The 23386-nt window shown below is 33.2% G+C and overlaps 1 protein-coding gene across 3 annotated transcripts in view; it reads right to left on the bottom strand.

Moving 5' to 3' along the window:
* Nucleotides 1–23386, bottom strand: part of Spock3 (SPARC (osteonectin), cwcv and kazal like domains proteoglycan 3) — a 348872-nt gene that overhangs the window by 182755 nt on the left and 142731 nt on the right. For all 3 annotated transcript variants that reach the window (XM_076914195.1, XM_076914194.1, XM_076914196.1), the window contains exon 4: nucleotides 9705–9819. In XM_076914195.1, coding sequence (XP_076770310.1) covers nucleotides 9705–9819 — 115 coding nt within the window. The remainder of the gene's footprint in view (nucleotides 1–9704; nucleotides 9820–23386) is intronic.

Raw genomic sequence — 23386 nt, 5'->3', positions numbered from 1 at the left:
TGTAACTTTTGTTCTAGGATATTAGATGCCCTGTTCTGACCTCCACAGTGAGGACATACACATGTGTCAAATAGACATGCAAGCAGACAAAATATTCATAAAAATTTATAATTCAAATAAATGAAGATAATTTTTAAAAAAGTGATATAAAAAATGAAGAATACTGAAGAAGGAAACCACATAATTTAAACCAAGATTTTAGCCATGAGTGCTGAGTTTCTGTTTTCTTTGTATCAGGGCTCAGTCTGGTATGAATCTTTATTTTCTTATCATAAATATTACTCAAGTATCATCTGTCTCCTAATATGTTTTCATAGCTTCACTTTGTTTAATTTTGTTAGCTATATGTACTTATCATAGTTAAAAATTGCCACCAAGCATCTGAATACATTGTTTATTTTTTTCCAGACCCTTAGATATTGGGAAATTTGAAATTGTCATTTCAATTTATTTTATTTATAATGGCAATGTTACATAAAACGAAGCTGTGGCAAAAGAGGAATCCTTAACCTTTGCTTACTGGAGACTAAATGGTATAGCCACTGTGGATTTGAGCATGGCCTTTCCACAACAACTTCTGAGCAGAATTTCCATACCACACATCTCTAGCATTTATAACACAGAGACACTCACATACTGATGTTTATTGCTATACTACTCACAATAATAAGGAAATGGATCCAGCCATGTCATCTATCAACAGATAAAAAGGAATATTGAAAACATACAAGTATTATATTAATTGAAAGTTTTACTCCTTTTTCAGGTGATAGAAAATTAGGAGACACAGTGAATCTGGAAAGTATTTTATTAAGTGAAATGACTCAATCTCAGAAAGAAAATGAAATTATTCTCTCTCGTATGCTGAGGCAAACATTTAATGCTTGTACGAAAATAAATGAGGGTGTTCAAGAGTAGAGGCATAGACTTTGAAACTAGGTTGGAAAACAACGGAGCAAACAAAAGTTATGAAGGAAGGAGGAAAATGCAAGTTGAACACATGTAACAGGAGAATGGGAGGAGTGGTTAGACCTGAGTGGGTCAATGAAATATTTCTGTTTGGAAATATTTCATAATTCTTGAAAGGTATTGAATATAGAATAAGAACAAATATAGGAAAGAAAAATAGACATATGTTGTACTTTGGAGATTTAGAATAAGTTGTAGTGATTAAAATAGCACTTTTAAAAAATAAATAAAATATTTATTTAAATGTAAGACTATTTGCGTAATTATGCATTACTTTTTCTTCTTTTATTTCACAAACCTAAATACTGCAAATGAACTTTGATCTCTTTTTCTCTTCATATGTGAAGGGCACTTGGTGAAGCTATCTTCAGAGCTAAAGGAAATGCAAAGGTAGCCATCTACATTCATTTTCTTTTTATCTTTCTTCAAAAGTTTTTACTAGAACAGCAGGAAGTAGTTTTAATAGTCTCTTTATGTGTGTTTTTTTTCCTAATTTATTTTCCCATATAAGACAATGGACTTTATGCTATTTAACTGTGTCTTACATCAATATGGTGACCACTTAAATAGAGAGATTAAGATTGTTCAGCTAAAATGAACTGGGCTAGAGTGGGTGAAGATTTGTCTCCTGGCCTCCTGTTGTAAAATATTCCTCCGAGAAACTAATATTTTGCTCTGATGATCTAATGGGAAGGAAGGTACAGAAGAGCTTAAATGTGTTACCATAGCTGCAAAAAAAGGACCATGTGGAAGATCTGTAGCTTCAATAACTGGTTCCCAGGTATCAGTTTATGAGAAAATGTTTCACAATGAGGCTAAGTGCTGCTCATTCATAATTCTGCCAATACTGTAACTGGTTTTTATATAGAAACTTATTGTTTTCATTCCTAAATTGTCAGAATCTAAACTGATCATTTTAGAATCATTTTAACTGTTCAAATTACATGGTATAATCAATTCAATTTTCTTTTTATGAAGATTCTCAATTAAGTAGATATTATACACCTTTGAGAATGTCATAAGATAGAATGAACACTTAGAATTGTTTGTTCAACTAAAACTGAAAAGGGGTTCAAATGTGTTAAAGTACTATACAGTAGAGAATATCTATTAAGAGATTATTATTTAAAAGAAACAAACTACTGATTGTAAAATAATATGAATAACTGCTAAAAATTTTGCAGATGATGGTGAATCATAATGACTAAAAATTGTTAAACCATGGCATTCAGTTACTGTCCAAACCTGACACTTAATTCTAACACCTCTCTGAATGTTTTAACTTTGCATAGTGAGATTATGAATTTAAAAAATGTTGCTGTGCTGACATTTGATGCTGCAGATACTTCTGATAAAATTATCCATGGCCTGAGTTCAGTATTTCCATTTTTGTCAAGCTTCAAGAATGGAATATATAGCTTTATCATGCTAGCTCTTTTTTGTCCTGGGAATACTTTTACTCCTGCCCATCATGTCAAGGCTTGTCTTTAACAACATCAACATATTAGCCAAAGTATATGGCTTGAAATTTAAAATGGACTCCCAGACAAAGTTTTTAAATTAACAGGCTGACAAGTCAAGGACAGGTAAGATTCTGCACAAAGCCTTACCAACCTAAGACATAAGTATATTGCTTTTGATAATGCATATTCCACAATGGGTAAGGAAGGCATTCTTGTTAGAATGACCTAAGACAGGCTCAATCTCGTTTATAAATTTTTTTTAAAAAGGGAAATATCAAGAGGTTTTGGGGCTGCTTGTCAAGAATCTGACATTGGCCCAGGACAAAGAAATGGGTTTCAGGCAGAAATCTAAATCTTAGGCTAGAACAAAGAAGTAATTTTAGACAGGAATCTAACTCTTAGGCTAAAACAAAGAAGTAGGCTTTAGGCATGAAAATGACTTGAGCTAAAACAGAAAAGTAGGTTCAGATATTTTGGTCATCCTGAGAAGCCCTTAGAAACAGTGATCACATGTCTTTGTTTATTGCCTTGCTTGTTGTTTGATTATTTGTGTTTATTGTCTTTCTTGTTACTTGACTATTTGCATCAATTGTATTGCTAGTTTCTCAACCTAGAACTGACCTTAATACTATCATGTAATTAAAATGGTATAAAAGCAAAAAGGAGAAGGAGATGGCATAGGGGGTTTCTGGAGGGAGGAATGGGAAAAGGGGATGACATCTGAAATGTAAATAAATAATATATCCAATAAAAAAGACTCAAAATCAATAAAATTTATCTTATTATCAAACTCCTATGACTATATTTTAGTATACTTAATTTGAAAAAGATTAATGAGTCCTCTGTACATTAAAAATAAGAAAGTCATAGATGAATACTTAAAAAAAGTAAAGAAACATATAACCATATTGACAATGAAAGTTAATTTGTAAGTATAAAAATCATCTTTATATAAATTCATCATCTATCTACGGATCATCTATTACATCTTTAACTAATGTTGGCCAAAACATCCCAAATTTGGTTTTGTTTTTATATATTGGATACAATATAAAGAATTAATTTTTCTTTTTTCAATAAATTAAATAAATTTAAGAAGCTGCTTTTTTTTTTGCTTGCTTGTTTTCTTTTGTTTATGCATATACTGCAGCTGTCTCCAGACAAACCAGAAAAGAGTATTAGATCCCATTAAAGAAGGCTGTGAACCACTATGTAGTTGCTGTGAATTGAACTTAGGACCTCTGAAAGAGTAGTTGGTGCAAATTTAAGGAGCTTAAATGAGAGCTTTTCACATACTAAATATAAAAGAAATATGGAATATCAATTCATCCAGTATTTGGGGACACTTTCAATGTATTTAGGTATCAGAAAAGCTATCTTTTATTTAAGTACCTAGTGAAATATTTTAAAATAATTATGATTATTTTCAGTTCAACTCAACAAATATCTCATAACTCTACTATAACTTAGACATTTTGACTGAATCTTCCTATCAAAAATATGACCAGAGTATAACAATTAGAATAAAAAGCCCCTGCCATGAAATTACTGGCACTCTGAAGAATATTGGGTCCCATCTTAAATACAGTTATTACAAAATATAAGTTCCCATAATAAACCATTAGCATCAAAGATTTTAATGCTTGCTTTCTTTGGATCCCTATTTTTGATAACCAACATTTTAAGTAGTTTTTATAATTTTTCGTGCAATGACTTCCTAGTAGGCCAAAAACATTCATTTTCTGATTTGATTTTTTATCTTTTGTTGCAAGTAAAGTTGAAACCAACATAACTAATTCTGTCCTACAATGACAGTGTCTTCTTTTCTCCTGACTTGCTGTGCTTACCCTTTTTCTTTTGATATTGGCAGTATTGATTGACATCCAAAACACTGATCTACAGACTATATTAATTACCTGCATTACACAGGCATTTCAGGAGCATGAAACACCAGGATTTCTGATATATGGAGACAAAGAGCCCTTGGCACTCATGATTCTCAGAACTGTGACATTAGATAATGATAAAAAATGGATAACAATTACAATGTAATAAACCATCAGAGGTTGCATTAAATCACCTACATATTTATAAGGATGGTATAATAAATATTTTATCTATATAAAACTACTTGCTTTAATTCCTGATGATAATGATAATGGAATATTTATAAGAAAACACTGGGGTTATGGTGCTTTGAGGAGATTTCATCACAGAATATCATATCTGAAATAACATCCACATAATATTACTTGGGTCCTGACATATTTGGACAGTTTGTATCATACTCTGTGCTGGCAGATGAGGTTAAAGCTGGTATCAAAGATAAAATAAGCTATGAAATTGTATGATTTCTTTGATTTCAGAAGAATTATTTTTTTCTTTCTATATCACTGAGAAAGAACATTTTTGTTGTTTTAATTAATTACAAATCCAAGCCATGAACTTACAACTTAAAAATAGCAGCATGAACCCCCTCTATTTTGTGTGTTCGTATCTTCTGGTTTGGTTAAGTCATGTACATATTGCTTTTTTCAATATTTTAAAAATATGTATGTTTATTGCTTTCATGCATATCCTGAACTTGCTTTTAGAGATTATGTATAAAGCACATTGTAACATTAATTCTTTCAAATCTTATTTTTAATGATGTTTCTTAAACACTTTAACCTTTTTTATCCCTCCACCCACCAGAGGCAGCAGAAAAGAAAAGATACAGGGGAAGTGGATCTGTTTAAAAAGGGTTCTTTGGAGCAAATCCTATCTGCATTGTCAGCAAATCAGCAGTTCAGTTCATAGATTAGCAGGAGGAGTTCAGTCCACTTGCAACATTTTACTGATACATCAATAGTCTAGTTCAGTAGAGTTGGGATATCAAAAAAAAAAATCAAGAGTAGTGGCACAACCTAGCAGAGACCTGTCATTGGCCTTGGCATGAGTCAGAAGAATGGACCCAGAGCAACACCAGGAAAAGTTCCCAGCTGTGCTTCTCTCAGAAAAACAAAGAACAGTGAAGAACAGAGACTAACAAGCAAGCATTGCACAGCTAGTTATATAAGCAAGCCTAGTTCAGACTCCTCACTGTCCTTTTTTTACATGCTTCTTCTATGGGTCTTACCTCAGCATGAGCATCTATCTGACATCACTCTGCCAATCAGCCCTAGTTGAAGAAATGGGAAGAAGCTGCAGCATACCACTAGAAATTTTTTGGTGCATTTCTCTCTATGGAGGCCACACAAGTGCAGCTCAACTATGCAATGTAGGTCAGACCAATACATGTGCATTAGCAAAGATTCCTTCATCATGTGTCCATTCAGGTCTTCTTTAGCAGAACATCTTTTCCCCCCTGTCTGCTTCAGCTAAACTTTTCTTCATGAGTCTGCCTTAGTCTTTCAGCTTTGCCATCTTCAGGAAAACAGGCCTTTATAGGATTGCCCCAGCAACATACCATCAACACAACTGACTTTCCAAAGGACCCTTAAGTTTCCACTTTAGTACACAGACACAATTTGCCAAGAATCATTCTTTTCATTGATATAACTACAACAGTGAGTGATCTATAAATAACAACCAATTCTCTTTATTCAAAGAAAATATGAACCAGTCAGTACCTATTATTTGCCTGTGCAATAGTAGAGAGGCAAAGGAACCAACATCATAAAATATCCAGTAAACTGATGAAAGTTTGAATGTGTACATTTATTGTGAATCCTATGAACATTTTAAAAGAAGTTCAAGACCCTAAGGCAAATGAGAAGATGTTGTAAAATGTTACCTTTGGAAAGGGAATTAGGAAAAACATCTTTAAATAACAAGGCTTTCCCAACATTTGAGGCTACAGACAGGAGGATTCATTTCTTTTTAGTGTTAGCATAAAATTATATCAATATAAAAATCTGATTAATTAGTTTCTATTTCTTCGCATTCACTATTTTACCTCAGAATGTTCACATACCTCCAAATGTAAGCTGTTAACTCTTATAATAGCTCTTGTCATTGATCAGCCTGTATTCCAAATTACTACTTCCTACAGGGCTGTGTATGCATGCAGTTTATGCTCAAAGCATGGAGACTATTAATCTTAATATCAAGTTATTATGTGGATTTTTATTATTAATATATTGTTATGTGGAATATTGCTCAGTATTGTGTGAATTTGGACTGTATTTAGTAGTTGTTGTCAGTCACAATACAGTACTAAATATAGCTTACACAAAACACTGAAACTTGCCAATTTAAATACTGGAGATCTTTTTCACTCCACTGGTCACTATAGGAATTACTGCTGCTACATCTCAAGGTGGCTTAATAGCTTTCCCTGAGAGATATTTAGGCTTTTTGTTTCTGATCAACCTTACCATGGAAAATGGATAGCAAGTTTCTTTTTATCTGTGGTCTATTAAAATTATCTTTAAAATTATCTGTTTATATATTGATTTATTGGTTTTGTGAGGGGTTGGGGTGTAGGTATTTGCATGCCGTTGGGCATTAGTGAAAGGCAGAAGGTGCCTTGCAAGATTCAATTCTCTCTTTCTGTGATGTTGGTTGTAAGAATCTAACCAAGGACGTGGAGCTTAGTGATAAGTGCCTTTAGTTGCTAAGTCATCTCCCTGGGGTGATAGTTAGGTCAGCACAATGAGGTAGCATGGTTATGGATAAGTTTAGATGTCAATCTCAGCAAATAGAGTTGAAATTTTACTAAGGTACTTGAAATCAGGAAGAAAGAGCCAGTGAGCCCCTTGAAAAGCCTGAACTGTGTGCCTGGAAATTTACTATGATTGGTGTAACTTGTAAAGTTCATATTTTGCTTTTATTTTAATTGATTAAAAAATAAATAATTTGCTCTTATATTAATTAATATTATGTGTATATTTGTCAGCCTGATTATTTCTATGTACACAATGTAGATTCAGTGACTACACAGGCAAGAAAAAGGTATCAAACCCCCAGGAAATTGAGTTACTGCTGTTAGCTGTCCCATGTGGCCACTTAGAAACAAACCTGGTTTCACTGACAGAGCAGAAAACTACTCTTAACTACTGAGAAGTCTCTCTAGGCCCAGTTCTTGCTTATAAATAAATGATTTGATCCATTCTCTGCAACATAGGTTCTGAATCTCATTTGAAAGCATTTTGACACCATTGTTTACTTATTGTTCAAGTCAAACTCTTTATATTTCACACATGAAATTCTAGTATTTAAAACTATGAAGATTAATGGTAAAACCTTCAGAAAATTCAGAAATCTTTAGGATCCTAGGAAAACAGGTCAATGACAAAATGTCTAGACTACAGGATTTCCATTGCTTTATTTATAACAGACAGCAGTCATGACTGATAGACAATGTATGCTGGTAACTCTGTTCTTTCATTTTGTCAATTTTTCTAAAACACTGATATCATATACTTGTGATTTAAAAATTTTCAAAGCTATTCTTTAATTTTTGCAGTTACTATACCAATATGACATACAAATATCTCAAGGTAGACCATGAGGATTTCATATTTTTTCCCATTTGCCTTGCTTCTAAGTATCTGGCACTATAAAATTGGCATTATATAATAAAAATTTTAATCCAATCAGAACAAGGCATATATATATATATAATATATAATAAATATTATATATAATAAATATATAATATATAATAAATATTATATATAATAAATATATAATACATATTATTTAAACATAATAAATATTTGCATTTTGGTGGGTATATAACTCATTTTTATTTCTTAATATTCATTTTCTCCATCTCTTGATGTATTTTTTTGCTGTTGTTTTTCATTGTGGCTAGTTACATATCCTACCTACTCTACCAGTAAGCTCTGGATCAGGTCATTTTTTTTATGTTTTAGTCTAGATAGGGTCTTATTAAGTTGTCCAGGTTGGACATAAATTCTGCTTTTTACCTTTGGCAGTTATCAAATTTATGTTCCTAATTCCTCACATCTGAAGAATCAGGAGTTTGAAGCCGGTGTCTTTAATATATTTGTATGTAGGTCTACTAAAGCAAACATTTTTATTTTTTTTCTAAAACTATGCTTATAACAATGTTCCTCTGTTAGTTTGATTTAAAGCTAATACATAAATAAATCCACTTTTACAAAGAAAGATATAAATAGGATTCCTTGATTGTAATAAGGATACTATATCTCTTCTTGCCTTTGGTTAGTTCCACTGAGATAATGTTGACTGCTAGTCTTTAAGTCTTAGTACCATGTTGCACAGACTATTTGTAAGTGAATGACTCTTCTCAAAGTAGAACAAACCATACAAGGATAATGGGAACTATGATACTATGATGTTTTTAACCCAGTCAATGCCAAGGAATATGTCTGCTTAAAGGTATAGCAGCAAGTACATTATCAGTAGGAATGATTCTTAAGGAAAATATTTTTTAATATTGTTCAACATCTCCATATTATGATTTTAAAGCTTTTATCATAAACAATCACAAACTATTTTTTTCTTTAAGTATACATACTTTGTGATGTACACTGAGATGTGTTCATAGCTATAAACAAGAATAAGTGGTAGAAGTTAGGTTCAAACAGGACAGTGTTGATGACAATGACTTAACGACAGATTAGGCTAAACAAAGCAGGACTTTGAGTGCTGAGCAGAGGATTGCTTTTGGGTAAACAGAATCCGAAACTCAACATTCTGCAGGCATCTTTTAAGGCAGCTTTCTGTTTGTCTGAGAAGCCACTTCTTACTTTATCCACACTCAGTGGTCAACTACCTTAGGCAAAGCGCTCCTGGTTCCCAACTAAGCCAAATAGGCTATAATACACTAGAGTTCCCACTGTCACATCCTAGCTTTTCTGGCTCCTTGTCCCCTCCGACTGCTACCAATAAAATTGTCAAGGCTTTTCCCACCAAGTACTGGTCTCTATTCTCTGAAATAGCCTAGCATTTTCATCCTCCTGTCCCCCATCCCAATAAAGTATCTTTCTCTTCACAGAGTGTAAAATTAAGAGCTTTCACTGGACCTCACTTACAGAGGTATGCAGATTGCAACTGTTGTTTACATTTGACAAAAACATAACTATTCAGATAAAATACTTTACCTGTATCTGTGCAAAGTCATCTTTTCATAATACACTTAAAGACTAAGTAATCTCTAGTAATTCCAATTGACAATAGTGTTTAACCCTGAAACCATTTAAACAAATACCTTTATCAAGTATTAACAGACATTGGTAATTATTTATAACATGGCAAGTAAAACTGTTCTATTAGTAGGGTTTAATTTAGAATGTTTACCTGTGTGTGAGCCTCCGGTGACTGACGCACAGTGCAGTCTGGGCATCCTGAGTAATGCAGACTTTGTGGCGGCTGCATTTTGTCTTTAAGCATGGGTCCTTGGCAGGATCTAAAGCTACAGAGAAGAGTGGAAAAATGAAGAGAGATAGTTTTCATGATTCTGTTAAGGGAGATACTAAATCTATTCAAACATAATTAGACTCTAAAAAGGATTGTTCTATTTTGTGGTATGTTGTTTAAACTTGGATAATTTTATGCATATAAATAATATATTTTGATTATATACACACCCATCACCTCTTTGTCTTACTCTTGATAAGTATGCTCATGAGATTTTACTGTATTTGTCTATAAGCCTTCCTAATATTTTCATTCTATAGATAGTTGTGTCTACTTCTAACTATGTAACTCAGACAGAATCACAGCTTAGTTCTGCCTCACACATTCCACTCAGAAGTTAAAAATTCATAAAATGCGATATTTGGAAAGTATATAAGAAAGTTAATCCCAAACTACTATTCTCACGTGGAACGGAATAAATAATAGTTTATTCTGGAGTCATTTTGAGTGACCATGGCCTCACAACTTAAAAAAAATATTATCCCAAATACCATGTACAGCATGGAATCAGCTTTATGAAGTTTTATACTTTCATGAAACATTTAAAATCAGAAAAAAAGAGAAAGTTTAATAAACATTTCTTATATCACAGAAGTGGTGAAAACACGAAGCATAAAATTTTTAATCATAGGTCTATGATACTGATGCTATCTGATGACCTTCTTAGCTTTTGAGTTGGTTAAAGATGGTGATGAGGAAAAGATAATAGATTTCAAAAGTTTATTTTTTTAAATCTATTAGCCAAAGGGTGTCATTTCTCGAATAGACGTTGTCATAGAATGGCTATTCAGGACACTGAGCAAGCCTAAGGCAATTAGTCTTTGAACTTGAAACATTTCAAACTCCCCACATTGGTATAGACTTAAAGTCTTTGCGCACACAAATCCTTTCCAGGAATTCCTGTTGACAAGAAAAGCACAAATGGAAAGATTAACACTGTTTTTTAATTTAGTAAATATGGAAAATAAGAAGTCGTACCATACTACTATATTTGATATTGATGGAAACTTTATTTACTTTACATAGATGCTGGTTGCTATAGTGAAAGCATTTAGATCTTTATAGGTAAAGATTTCAGTACTACTGGTAATTCATTGGATACTAAATAAAATCTGCAGTATGGCTTTAACCTGATTTGTACAAAGTCAGCATTGTTTAATACAGACTTAAGACTATGTAATCCCTAGGAATTCCAATGGACAATAATACGTAACCCATTTCTATCATAAATATACTACCCAAGCTTCTGGAGCCATTTAAACAATTACCTTCATCAAGTATTAAGAGATAAGGTAATTGTTTATATTATGTCAAATAAAATTGGTCTATTTGAGTGCATGGTCTGAGTGTATCATAGAGGTGCTTACATGCTGTGTTTTCATCTATGGCTTGCTTCTGCATACCATTGCAAGCAATGAGTTTAGGTTGTCACTCAGTGACTTCCAACAAAAATACATGATGTAGTGACTTTTAGGACTAAAAGTTTATTAAAACATTCATACATAATATATGAACAATACTTTAAAGTTTATAATCAGTATTTTGCAGTGTATATATAAATGATTACTGTCTCAACAGTTTTAAGATACTAAATATCAACCATTTATTGTCTTCTGATTAAGATGACTATTAGTCATTTGTCTCAGCATTGTGTATTCAATGAGCAAACATGGATGTGATAATTTGAGACAATTATTTTATGATGTATAATATTTTAGAGATTTAAAATTATATAGTATGAATTACTACTTTATTCCTCTATATCACTAAATATTATTCTAGTTCATGTATATGCCACAATTTATCTGTAAAATCACTAATAGATAGCCATATTAATAGACTTCACCTTTGTCTATCGTTTTTGCTGTTTGTTACATATCAACTTCATGTAACTATTGATGGCTATGATTTGTGATATTGTTTTGGATGTGTTGTTAGGAGAAGCAAGAGTATGAAGTTTTATAAATAATGTATGACAACAAGTGTACAGTTTGATTGCAGGTCAAAATTAAAAGAATTTATTTATTTCAAATAAATTATGAAAGATGGCAAAGCATAAATTATATCCAGTGAAAAATTTAGAGCCCAAGTAATTAAAGAATATTTAGAGTATAGAAAATTGTTTGCATGCCCCCAGGACTACCCATTCAATATAATATGTGCATTGGTATTAAACTTTTCCATTTTAAGATGAGGAGAAACTCAAATTGACTTATACTGCCCAACTGAAATTTGGCTTCATGAAGCCACTAAATATTGAATATATTTAGATAATCACATCAAGAAATAGATGTTTCAATAATCAATAAATTTGCAGAAATATGCTTGTAAAGTATACTTAACAAATAGTTAAATATAACAATAAAATTTTTTCCAAATTCTAAATTAAGACTAAAATAAAAATGGTTATTTAAAATGTAGTATTCAGGTGTATTGTCAATGGATTATTAAACCACAGGTGCATTATGCTTTAGTTTAATGGTCCATAGAGTAAATGTGCTAATATTTATTTGCTCAGAAGTAGAAAATATAGACAATATAATAAGTCTACTTTTAGAGATTATTTTTTCATTTCTCTGCTTGATTCAATAAGACGTCCCTAATTTATATTAAACAAAGAATGTGTAAATATTATTTTTCTGCAATATTTTTTCTTGTTTAAGTGTTTCCACTGTTTCATTCTACTTTGTTTGCTTTCTTTATTTTCTAAAGAAAGTGCAGAGACAAAGAGTGAAGCAGATACTCAAGAAAAGGCCATTTAGAGACTGCCCCACCTAGGGACCTATGCCATCTGCACACATTATTGCTGATGCCAAGAAGCACTTGCTGAAGGAAGCCTAGTGTAGCTGTCCCCTGAAAGGCTCTGCCAGAACCTGACAAATACAGATGTGGATATCCACAGTCAACAATCAGACTGAACACAGGAGCAAAGGGGTTTGCAACCACATAGGGAGAACAACAATATCAACTAACCATGCTCCCCAAAGCTCCCATGGACTAAACCACCAGCCAAAGAGTACACATGGAGGTACCCATGGTTCCAGTTGGATATATAGCCGAGGACTGCCATATCTATTATCAATGGGAGGGGAGCCCCTTAGTCCTGTAGACACTTGAGAACCCAGTGTAGGGGAATGCTAGGGTGCTGAGGCTGGAGTGGGTGTGAGGATGGAAGAACACACTCATAGAAGCAGGGGGCAGGAGTGATGAAATAGGGGGTTTACAGAGGGGAATCTAGGAAGGAGGATAACATATGAGATGTAAGTAAATAAAATAACCAATAAAAATAAAAAGAGAGAGTGAGGCATGAAGTTTGATCCTCTGGAAAGATTAGGGAGGAGATTAAGGAGTCAAAACTATAATGAAAATATACTGTATGAAAAAAACTATTTTCAATAACAAAGCCACAAAAGCTCATACCTTAGTAGTAATTCCTTAGTATTGAGAACTCAGTAAATTAAAGTATTGGTGCCAATTCTTACACTGCAAAGAATAATTTATGCCTGTTTTTCATTATTTGTCTATAAGAAATTAGGATTTAGATAATCTTTTAAACTAGAACAATTATCCCCTGAATCTTCTAATAAAATCTCATATTTCATATCTTCCACTAAAGCAAATGTAGACTGTGGATATTCTTATTTCATCTGTACAATAATTGCTGGGTATTCAGTACATTTGTGCCATGGTATATTTTCTTCTTCATGGGCATTTTTCTAGACTGGACCTTGTTCATAAATACTTGACATGGTAACAAAATTATTTTCCTCATACACTCTTGGTTCCTGGTAACTCAACACTACATTTTCTTCTGTTATGTTTTTCACAGCATGTTTATGCCCCAGGAGTGCAAGTTTATATTTTTACTGTTGCATTCTTAACAGATCCCTTCCCATGCAGATGCACTTAAGGACCATTTCTATGCTAGTCACTTGAATTTCAAGTACATTATCCAAGGGCAAATACTTTCTCCAGACAATGTCTGTCCTTCTGCCTTTGCAATGTAGCATATGATTTTTGACTTCTCAGAGAATAAAGATTCAATAAAGATCAGGAAAACTTTAACACCATAACTTCTCTCATTCATATATGATTCAAAGCTTTAAACAATTGGTAAGCCCTTAATGTAATCCATGTAAAAACTATAAACAGCGCCTACCTCAGGGGTTAGTTATAACTAAAAGACATGCACTAAGAAAATCTATACTGCTCTTCACTGTCATTTTGAAGATTCTTTTTTTCATATTGTAATATGATTCAAACTGTATGATTAGATTTTGTAATGCTAAGATCAAAAACGTAACATTATAAAATTCTCACATATTACATTTTGACCACAGTTTCTCCTTCTTTCTTCCCTTAGATTTTTCCCCTCATTTTACCTTCTCCCTTAAGTCCCTCCCCCTTTCTGCCCCTCATCAGAACAGGCCTTGCAGGGACATTAACTAAGCACAGCATATCGGACTACAATAAGATCAGGCACATACCATCCTGCTTGAAAAGGCAACCCATTAGGAGGCAATGGGTCCCAGAAGTAAGCAAAAGAATCAGAAACAGCCCCTACCCCACTGTTAGGAGTCCCACAAAACACCAAGTTAAACTCAGTCATAACATATGCAGAGGACCTAGGTCAGACTTTACAGAAAACTAACATTTAAGAAACTTGTTTATATAAAACAAATCTAGCTCATTAGTGTTTTTTATTCTCTATAGCTTTCTCCATCATGAAGTAAGACAGGGCTGCTAATAATTACGCTTCTGGGCATTAAAAAATATCTAATGGTTATAGTGCATGAGAGCTTGAAAATAAAAAATTAATAACTGCTCCATGATTTCAGTTTATGAAAGTCTGTTGAGGGACTGAGGTGATTGATCAGTGGAGTGGATCAGATTGTTTACAAGTGTGCAGACTTGAGTTTGGATCAACACCAACCACATAAAAGCTAAGTATGATTATTCTTGCTAGTAACTTAGAAATGGGAGGCAGAGATACTCAGACTTGACAGGCTCAATCTCACTGGTTCTCAGTCCAACCAAAACAAACAGAAAGCTCCAAGTTTAATGAGAGACTAAATTTAAAGGGAACAAGGAAGAGAGAATATAAGAAGATGCACAACAACCTCCTCTGGCTTCTGCAAGCTTGTACCTTACATTCTTCCACTCTTGTACCTTCTGCAAGGGGCATATACCTTACACTCAAGTGCATGAGCTGCACACACACACACACACACACACACACACACACACAGAGAGAGAGAGAGGGGGGGGGAAGGGAGAGAGAGAGAGAGAGAGCATAAGTACATTTTAAAAAGTGGAACACTCAAAAAATCAAATTGTTGTAAATATATGTTGAATGGGGAAAAGAGAAAGGAGAATCCTGTAGCTACTAAATTTGGGTGAATGCAAATTCCTTAGGCTGTAGAGTGGAGACACATTCAGTAATGATAAATTTTAACAATGAAGCTATAATTTCTTTTGAGACTTAGTAATAACAATAGAAATTACCAATCCAATCGCATGGCTATGTGTTACCTTTAAAAAGTAATGTTAAAATGACCCAATTTAAAGGTTTAAAAATAAACAGTTATAAATTCCTGAGTTTTTTATGTATAATAGATCATAAACAGCTTCATGAAGAATAGTATTTCAGGATAGTGCTTTAGCTGTAAGTTCTGGGATATTTTTATATATATATATATATATATATATATATATATATAATTTTTAAGTACTGGAAAATTCAGTAGATTAATTTTAGTAGAAGAAGTAGATTAAGATTAAGTAGGTTAAGTAATATTGTAATATTAGAATATTTTATTTCTTGTTAGCAATATTAACATAGAAACTATGTTAATAAATTCAATATTTGTAGAAATCACTAAAAATTCAAGAGATATTTACATAAAGTATATCTAGCTCATTGATTTCTTTTTCAGTGAGAGAAGACTAAATAATTATGTTTATTGGCATCAGACAGGATAAAATGGCTATAGAGCAAGAGAGTGTGCAAATATTAAATAATGTAAAAGTGTAACATAACATAAAAGTATATAGTATAGACTTTGAATGCTGTTATTCTTTATTTTGGGAATGTATAATGTTATTTTATAACTTTAGGATATTTTGTTTGTTTGTTTTATTTTTACTCATTCTTTGAGAAGTACAAAATATCATTGAACTTTCTGCCAACTTTCCACGGATCCAACAACTAATACAAAATTGTGGTATCAAAAAACTAAAAAACGTCATATATTAATAAGAAGAATTATAAAATATAATAAATAATACATTTAAGTTTTAAAAATTTATTTACTTAAAGATATAAAATGTATAAATATAAAAATAAAAGATATACATAAAATATTCAAATAGAACTTTTACTCTTCAAAGCAATTTAAGATTCTGTTAGTATATTAATAAACAACACTGGTCTTCAAATAATGCACCATTGACTTGTTGGAAAATTATGAAAATTAAATTTAGTGTCAAAATACACATGTGAAACTGAAAACAATATAGATAAAAGAATTGTGTTGATAGCAACCAAACACTGGATGCAGACATGGCAATCAGTGGCAATTGATGGCTAAACACCCTATAATTCTTTCTTTATTATAAAAGCAACAAAAAAAGACAATAAATAAAAAAGGAGTGCAGATGTATAGAAATTACCATTTTGGAGTAGTGAAGACAGAAATTTGTAACAGAAAATATATAATCAAGGGGATTTTTTTTCTATTTTTAATGTATGGAATGAACTACAGACATTTCAATCAACAGTGAAAACGCAAAAGAACACAAGAAATAGTAAAAAGCAAAACTATGGTGGAAGAACAGAGTTGATACCATTTTATTAGCTAAATGAGTAAAAAGAAAGATAAAATGATTATCTGTTAATTATTGATTACTGTGTAATATATGAAAAATTAAGTATACCATATATAAAGTAGTCAAGAAGGAAGGAGTGTTATATAAGGTAACATTCTCCTAATGTCTTACCTTATATTTCAGATGAGCTCAAAGGATAACTTATCATGGTTACTACCTGTCTATAAAATTAATCACTGAAAGAAGAAGAATCTTAAACTTTAACCTCTTTAAAAATACTGAATAAAACACAATTTATCAATAAATCTGAAGAGACAGTACAGGTCAAAGGAAAAACACTGAAACACATGCACATTTTTTTCTTTTTTTATTGGATATTTTATTTACACTTCAGATGCCATCCCCTTTCCCCATTCTCCCCACCCCCTTAGAAAACCTCTATCCCATGCCCCCTTTTCCTTTTCGCATTTATACACTTTTTAAAAAATGTTAATCAAAGGCTTTATAAGTTTGGTAATGCTCAATAAGAGGTGTAACCCACTACCCAACATAGATATATCAACTATCTTTGACTGGTGGAGATATGTGAACCTCTGCCTCCCGGTCTCCCCCCTCTTTCTCTCTCTCATCACCTAGCTTCTCCTCTCCTTCTTCTCCTCCTCTTCTTACTCCTTCTCTTCCTCTCAGTACTCCTCCCACCTTAGCTCCTCCTACATAGCACCCTTCCTGTTAAAATAAAACTTTTCTCTCAAAATACATTTAGAGTATAATTATGCCTATTTGTACCAGTGAGGTACAAGATAGTCCTAATACCCAGTCCATCATTTTGTTGACTAACCAGAACCTCTGTCATCTGTCCTAACTAAAACACTTAGTTCTGAATCTGGCTTTTTCCTTGGCTTTAGAATGAATGTCAGCTGAAAACCATCCACTCAGATCTTTTCTCTCAAGGTAAATAGCCAGGATTGTCTATGAGACTATAAGTTTTCAATCCCATCAGAAATCCAGAATGACTGAGTTAACTATAATTGTGGGAAGCACAAAGCATAACTTCTAAAGCATTTCTGTATTAATGTTCATTTTGATTAGAGACCTGTCTGCTCCTGACAGCTTCCTGTATTGAATTCTAAGAAGAAATTGAGCATCTTTGGAGTTACTCCAGTTGTGGTGAGACAGCTACTAGAGAAGAATTGCCTCTTTCCATCTACAGACAAATTACTGTCCAGAAAAGGACACACTTGCAGAATAGTCGACTGATTATATCTGCCTAGACAGAGTAATCAGCCCTTAATAATTCTGCAGCACTAAGGTTTTTCAGATGACCCTGGGCCAGAAGGCGGAAGAACAGATGCTCCAACGTCTTATAGTAGAGGGAGTGTCCAGGTGTTCAGAGGTCTCTATAAATTGACACATGCAAAATTATAAGCTCATTTTGGTAAAATACTAAACTATCAGGAAGTGCCTAAGAAACTTAAAAACTTACCAGATGCTCTAATAGCAGGAGGACAAGTGAGGAGCATAGAAAAAAAGAGGTAATGTTTGATATTTAATTAGAATTTTGACAACCAATTTTGCAATATTAAATGTGATTAAATTCAGTCACAAGTCTTTTGAGTGCATTTCTTAGCTTCAAACCTAATATATCTTCAGTTATATAAAACCCATCTTCAGTCATTTTGACTTCTCCATTACAAAACATGAACATAGAAGTCTGCTGTGGAGAGCAGACGAAAGCCTGAGTGAATGAGGGTTGTTGACATGAGGAAACCACTGCCTCAGATGCACAGGAATGGTGAGCCTTCCACAGGTCAGGTCCAGGGAACAGGAAGGTTCTCTCCTGACCTTAGCAAGGATATTGACAGTGTTTACAGAAAGGATCAGACACAATTTCCTCCTCTTGTATTGTATGCCTCCATCTGAGGCTGCTCCTTGAAGAAATGTCCTACAGAAACTAACAAATTTCTTTCTTTCTTCAGCTGTACAAAATAAATATGCAGAGTCCCTGGGCTACTGTTACATCAGGAAGAGAGGTCCAACTATGTCCATCTTTTCTGTATGTGTGTGTGTCATTTCTTTTATCCCTGTGGCCCCTGTCATATTAATTCCAAAGCCATACTTGTCAGGGCAACAAATACTATTTGCCAATTCTGCTGTACTTAAATAAAAACATTATCATTTAAATAATGTTTTATTCAATAAATTTGAAGATATATACTTGACTACTACATTGCTATATCTGTTACTGAAGACTCCATATGTTATTATAATCCAAAAAGTCATTCTAAATATATTCTACTTGTGTTGAGGATTGATGGAGATGTTAGTGTACTATTGTATTTAATCCTATGTTATTCTTTATTGATATATCACATAATCTTCCAAAATGGAATATGATAAATACTAATAGAATTTCTTTTATAAAATAGATTCCTACCAGCTAATCTCATTATAAGTGGAAATCTATAGTTTTCATTAGGCTACATACTACTCTATTATTCAGTACAGAAAATAATGACACATTTTTATTATAAGCATGTAGATTTATTTGCATAGTTAAAATTGAATATGCCAATTGTGTGTTACTACTAAAATATTGCTTCTAAGAGAAGCATTATGAAAAATTCAACCTAATACAACAATGCTAGAGGTGGCTGAGTAGAATTAAATATACCTCTTGGTTCAGTGCTTAATATTTCCACCCATATATCAAGAAACTGAGGGATCTATTCTACATTATAAAATGACAGATTATAACCTCTTTGTGGTTTAATTAACCTGAGAGACAGCACCTTGAAAACATACAGATTTATTTTGTAAAGAAAAGATGTTTATTTCACAATGCATGAATGTGTGATAAGGGTTTAGGCTATTTGCAGACATGTAGAAAGTACTATATTTGGCTACTAAGATTTATGACATCATTGGTAGCTGTTATTTTCCGACTCCATCTATTATATCAGGCTATGCACCTGTTCCAGCTACCTACTATAGGACCTCTAGCTAAATTTGATTAATATTCTGCCTTCCTCAGACTTCACTTCCATGAAAGAACATCCTGTGGCTCTAAGCTTACCACTTTCCTAAATAAAACTGCTTATTGAAGATTTGGATTTGGTTCCTGATTTTTGGCTTCCATACAATGAAAACCAACAAATTTCACAGGAAATCTTTCCAAATAAACTCAAAAGCTAATTATCAAAAGATGAGAATTAGTTGTGTAATTGGAGTTCTTCAAATACTACTAATATTAGTTCACAAACACATGCATACACACACACACACACACACACACACACATCCATCATGGATAAATAGAAAGATAAAAACAGGACTGGTAGCATATGAGGGCAGTGGTAAAAAGTCTATTTACCTTGATGAAAGTGTTCTTATTAAATCTTTATATAATAAAATGTATAAAGTTATATATTCAAAACAATTGCATGATCATCTTACAAAAACGATACCTCAGTGAGAAGGCACACTCCTTTGTTTCAATGAATAGTTTAAAAATCTTTTTATAACATTTGAATATTAATAACTTTCTCACCTCCACTACTGAGTGAAGCAGAAAACTCAACCAAAAATAAAACATGGGACTATTACCCCATGAGGTCTCTTGAGGGCGGGCTGGTGAGTAATCTTGCCCCATGTGTTTCCTATCCTACTCCTCTTCTAATTCCACATACCTCAGCCAGAAAGAGAGGACTTTCAGTCATTCCACCCTCCTCATAAGTGACTCCCCACCCACAAATCTCTTATGTCCCTACTATAACCATTCTGCCTCCAGTCTTTCCTACCATGGTTTCCCCATGTGCTACATCTGCCCTTATCTGTGTAAATGACTTAGCCTCTACTCTGCCAACTCACTGATTTCTCCTCAAGTTGCACTCTACCTATCATAATTACTTTATGGCCCTGGATTCTTCAATCTACCTCTTCCACACACTACACCTTGATTCCACAGTATCAGTTCACCTCTTTTTTCTCCCCGAAGCCAACTATTCTGCAAACCTATCTTAGAGTTCCATGCTGGTAAGGTAGCAAGACATTTCAAAAGATAAACCTCTTAAATCCACACGCCCACCTCTGTCACAGAAACACAAACAGTAAGATAATCTAAGACAACATTGTTCCCCCAGAGAATTCCAGCTCATGGTTACATTTTCTAAGAAAAATAACTTAGATGAAATTCAAGATATACAACTCAACAGAGTAATTCTGAAACCACTTAACAAATTTAGATCATTCAAATGTGATCCAAGTAAACACATAAACAAAAAAATAGAGAATAGGAATGAATTGGTCAAAATACAGGAAAACATAAAATATGAATAAAATAATTAGAATTCAGAGTAGCATAATAGAATTTCAGATATTATCCCCTTTTTCCATTCCCATCCCCCCCCCATGAACTCTCTATCCTGTCCCCTCTCCCGCTGCTTATATGAGGGTGTGCCCTCACCTATCCATCCACCAAAACAAAATAAAATGCAACTTTCTGAATGAATCTGGCAAAGATAAATGGAGAAAGGTAAGAGGGAACACTGCAAAGAAGGAGCAGACTCAGCCTTTGTAAAGCAAGTGAAGGCTTTAGCATCATTACTCCTCTAGAGACATACCCCTCTCTTTCCTGCTGCCTTCAACAGGAATCCAGAAATTGTAATCCTTTTCTCCAGTTTCGATTCTGTAAAACTATGGAAAATTCAGCATTCCTTCATAGTGAGAGAATGAAGAGACTAGGATATCATATATTTTATATATTTGTGAATAATAGGAAAGTAACAGATTATGTGTTGAGGGAGAAAGTAGTACACTGGCCTATACATTCTTTGTCAGCAAGCCTAGCTCATTTTTTATGGGTTACATCTGCTTAATGGTATAAGACTGGCATATTTAATATCTATCATCTTGGAACTCTCACCTTTGAAAGAGCCTACTGAACAATAGCTAAAATAAGTATTTTATTATTCAATTTTGGATTCTATAACTCTGTTCAAAACCCTTTTCCAATCACTGTTAAATTGTCTTTAGTGATCATTTTTAGACAATCTACTTCCTAAGAGTGATAACAGTTATAGTGTGCATTTCTTTGCTTTGCCACCTCCCACTATTCTTTGTCTGTACGATTCCCTTCATTGCTATGAGAAAGTATCTCTCTGATGGTTTCAGTTTTTGCTAGATTATTTATCAGCTAAGATCCAAGAGTTAAAATGTCTCCTTATCAACGACTTGGAGTATTTTATCATTCAATTTTAGAGTCTATAAATCTGTTCAAAACCTTTCCCCAATCACTGTTAAATTGTCTTTAATGATCATTTTAGATAATCTACTTCCTGAGAATGATAACAGAAAAATTATAAATGCATATGAGTATGGTTATACTTGTATGACTATAGTCCAAGCATTCAGAATACTAAGGAATGAGGAGAATCACTAAGCATCTGTCTGTCTGCTGTCTGTCTGTCTCTCTGTCTCTGTCTCTCTCTGTCTCTCTCTGTCTCTCTCTGTCTCTCTCTGTCTCTCTCTGTCTCTCTGTCTCTCTCTCTCTTTCAATATATATTGACACACACCCACATGTGTGTGTATGTGTGTATGTATATGTATCAAAGTGACGGAGAGTTCATAAATATCATATTAATATTATTTCTAACAGTTGAAATAATTTCTGGGTTCATTTCATTTTCTTCAAGGTAACAATAGTATAAAATATACAAAGGGTCAGAATTAAATAATATATGAAGTTCATACAAATTGAATAAATTTTATACTTTTTCCAATAGGTTATATTAAATTATTCATGAAAGGCCTTGAGAGTACTTTGAAACACAACAATTACCCTTTTGATAATAAATCGTGAAGTATTTTAAAGGTGAATATAAATTTAAAAAATACAAGCAAATATGTTCCTTTAGAATTTGAATGGCTAAATTAGGCTCTTAAGTTACTACCATATGAACTAAGCCAGAGTATTTTAATCTTGTATTTGCTGGTGCCCGTTCTTATTCCTCTGCTTACGTATGAAACTGTGCTTAGCAGTCAACTGGAGAATGTTAATCCACCCATTTCCAAGACTGAGGCTATGTACCATAAAAATGTTCTAGAGCTGAAGGAGTAGAAACTCGGAAAGCTGAAACTGGATGACCATGGTTAGTAAAAATGGTGGAAAGACATAAATGGGGAGGAACAAGTGAGGACACTAAATGGGGAGAAGAGAGGAGGGGGTAAAACAACACAAAGAATGTTTGAAAAGGCTATAGGAAATTATATTATTTATTGTTTATTTAAAATTACAAATAAGTATATATATATATATATGGCCATGGAACCTGAATGAGAAGCCAACCATATTCAACTGCATTCTAAATACTCTTGTCTACATCCACAAATAAATATATAAATAGAACTCTCACGCCTTCCTATGAAGCTTTCTTTTGCAGTAGGCAGAGATTATAACAGAAAGCCACTTTGGTCAGAATACAGAAATTCAACTAATAGTGGATGTTCATTTTCAATCAAAACATATACAAAACCCCTATGCTTAGGAAATATTGCAGAAGTTGGGGCAAGAACATTACAAGAAACAGAAGCCCTAGAAGTGCGCTGTCTGATGTTTAATAAGTTAATAAATAATAACAAATAAACAAAGTTTTGAGGTGCAGAGGATAGTTTAGATCTGGAAGAAATTGGGGGGTGAGTTGAGGTGAATGCAATCAAAATATATGGCATGAAATTCT

The sequence above is a fragment of the Arvicanthis niloticus genome, chromosome 16 (genome assembly GCF_011762505.2).
Source record: "Arvicanthis niloticus isolate mArvNil1 chromosome 16, mArvNil1.pat.X, whole genome shotgun sequence".
Taxonomy (NCBI): Eukaryota; Metazoa; Chordata; class Mammalia; order Rodentia; family Muridae; genus Arvicanthis; species Arvicanthis niloticus.
This window is presented reverse-complemented; position numbering and strand designations above follow the sequence as displayed.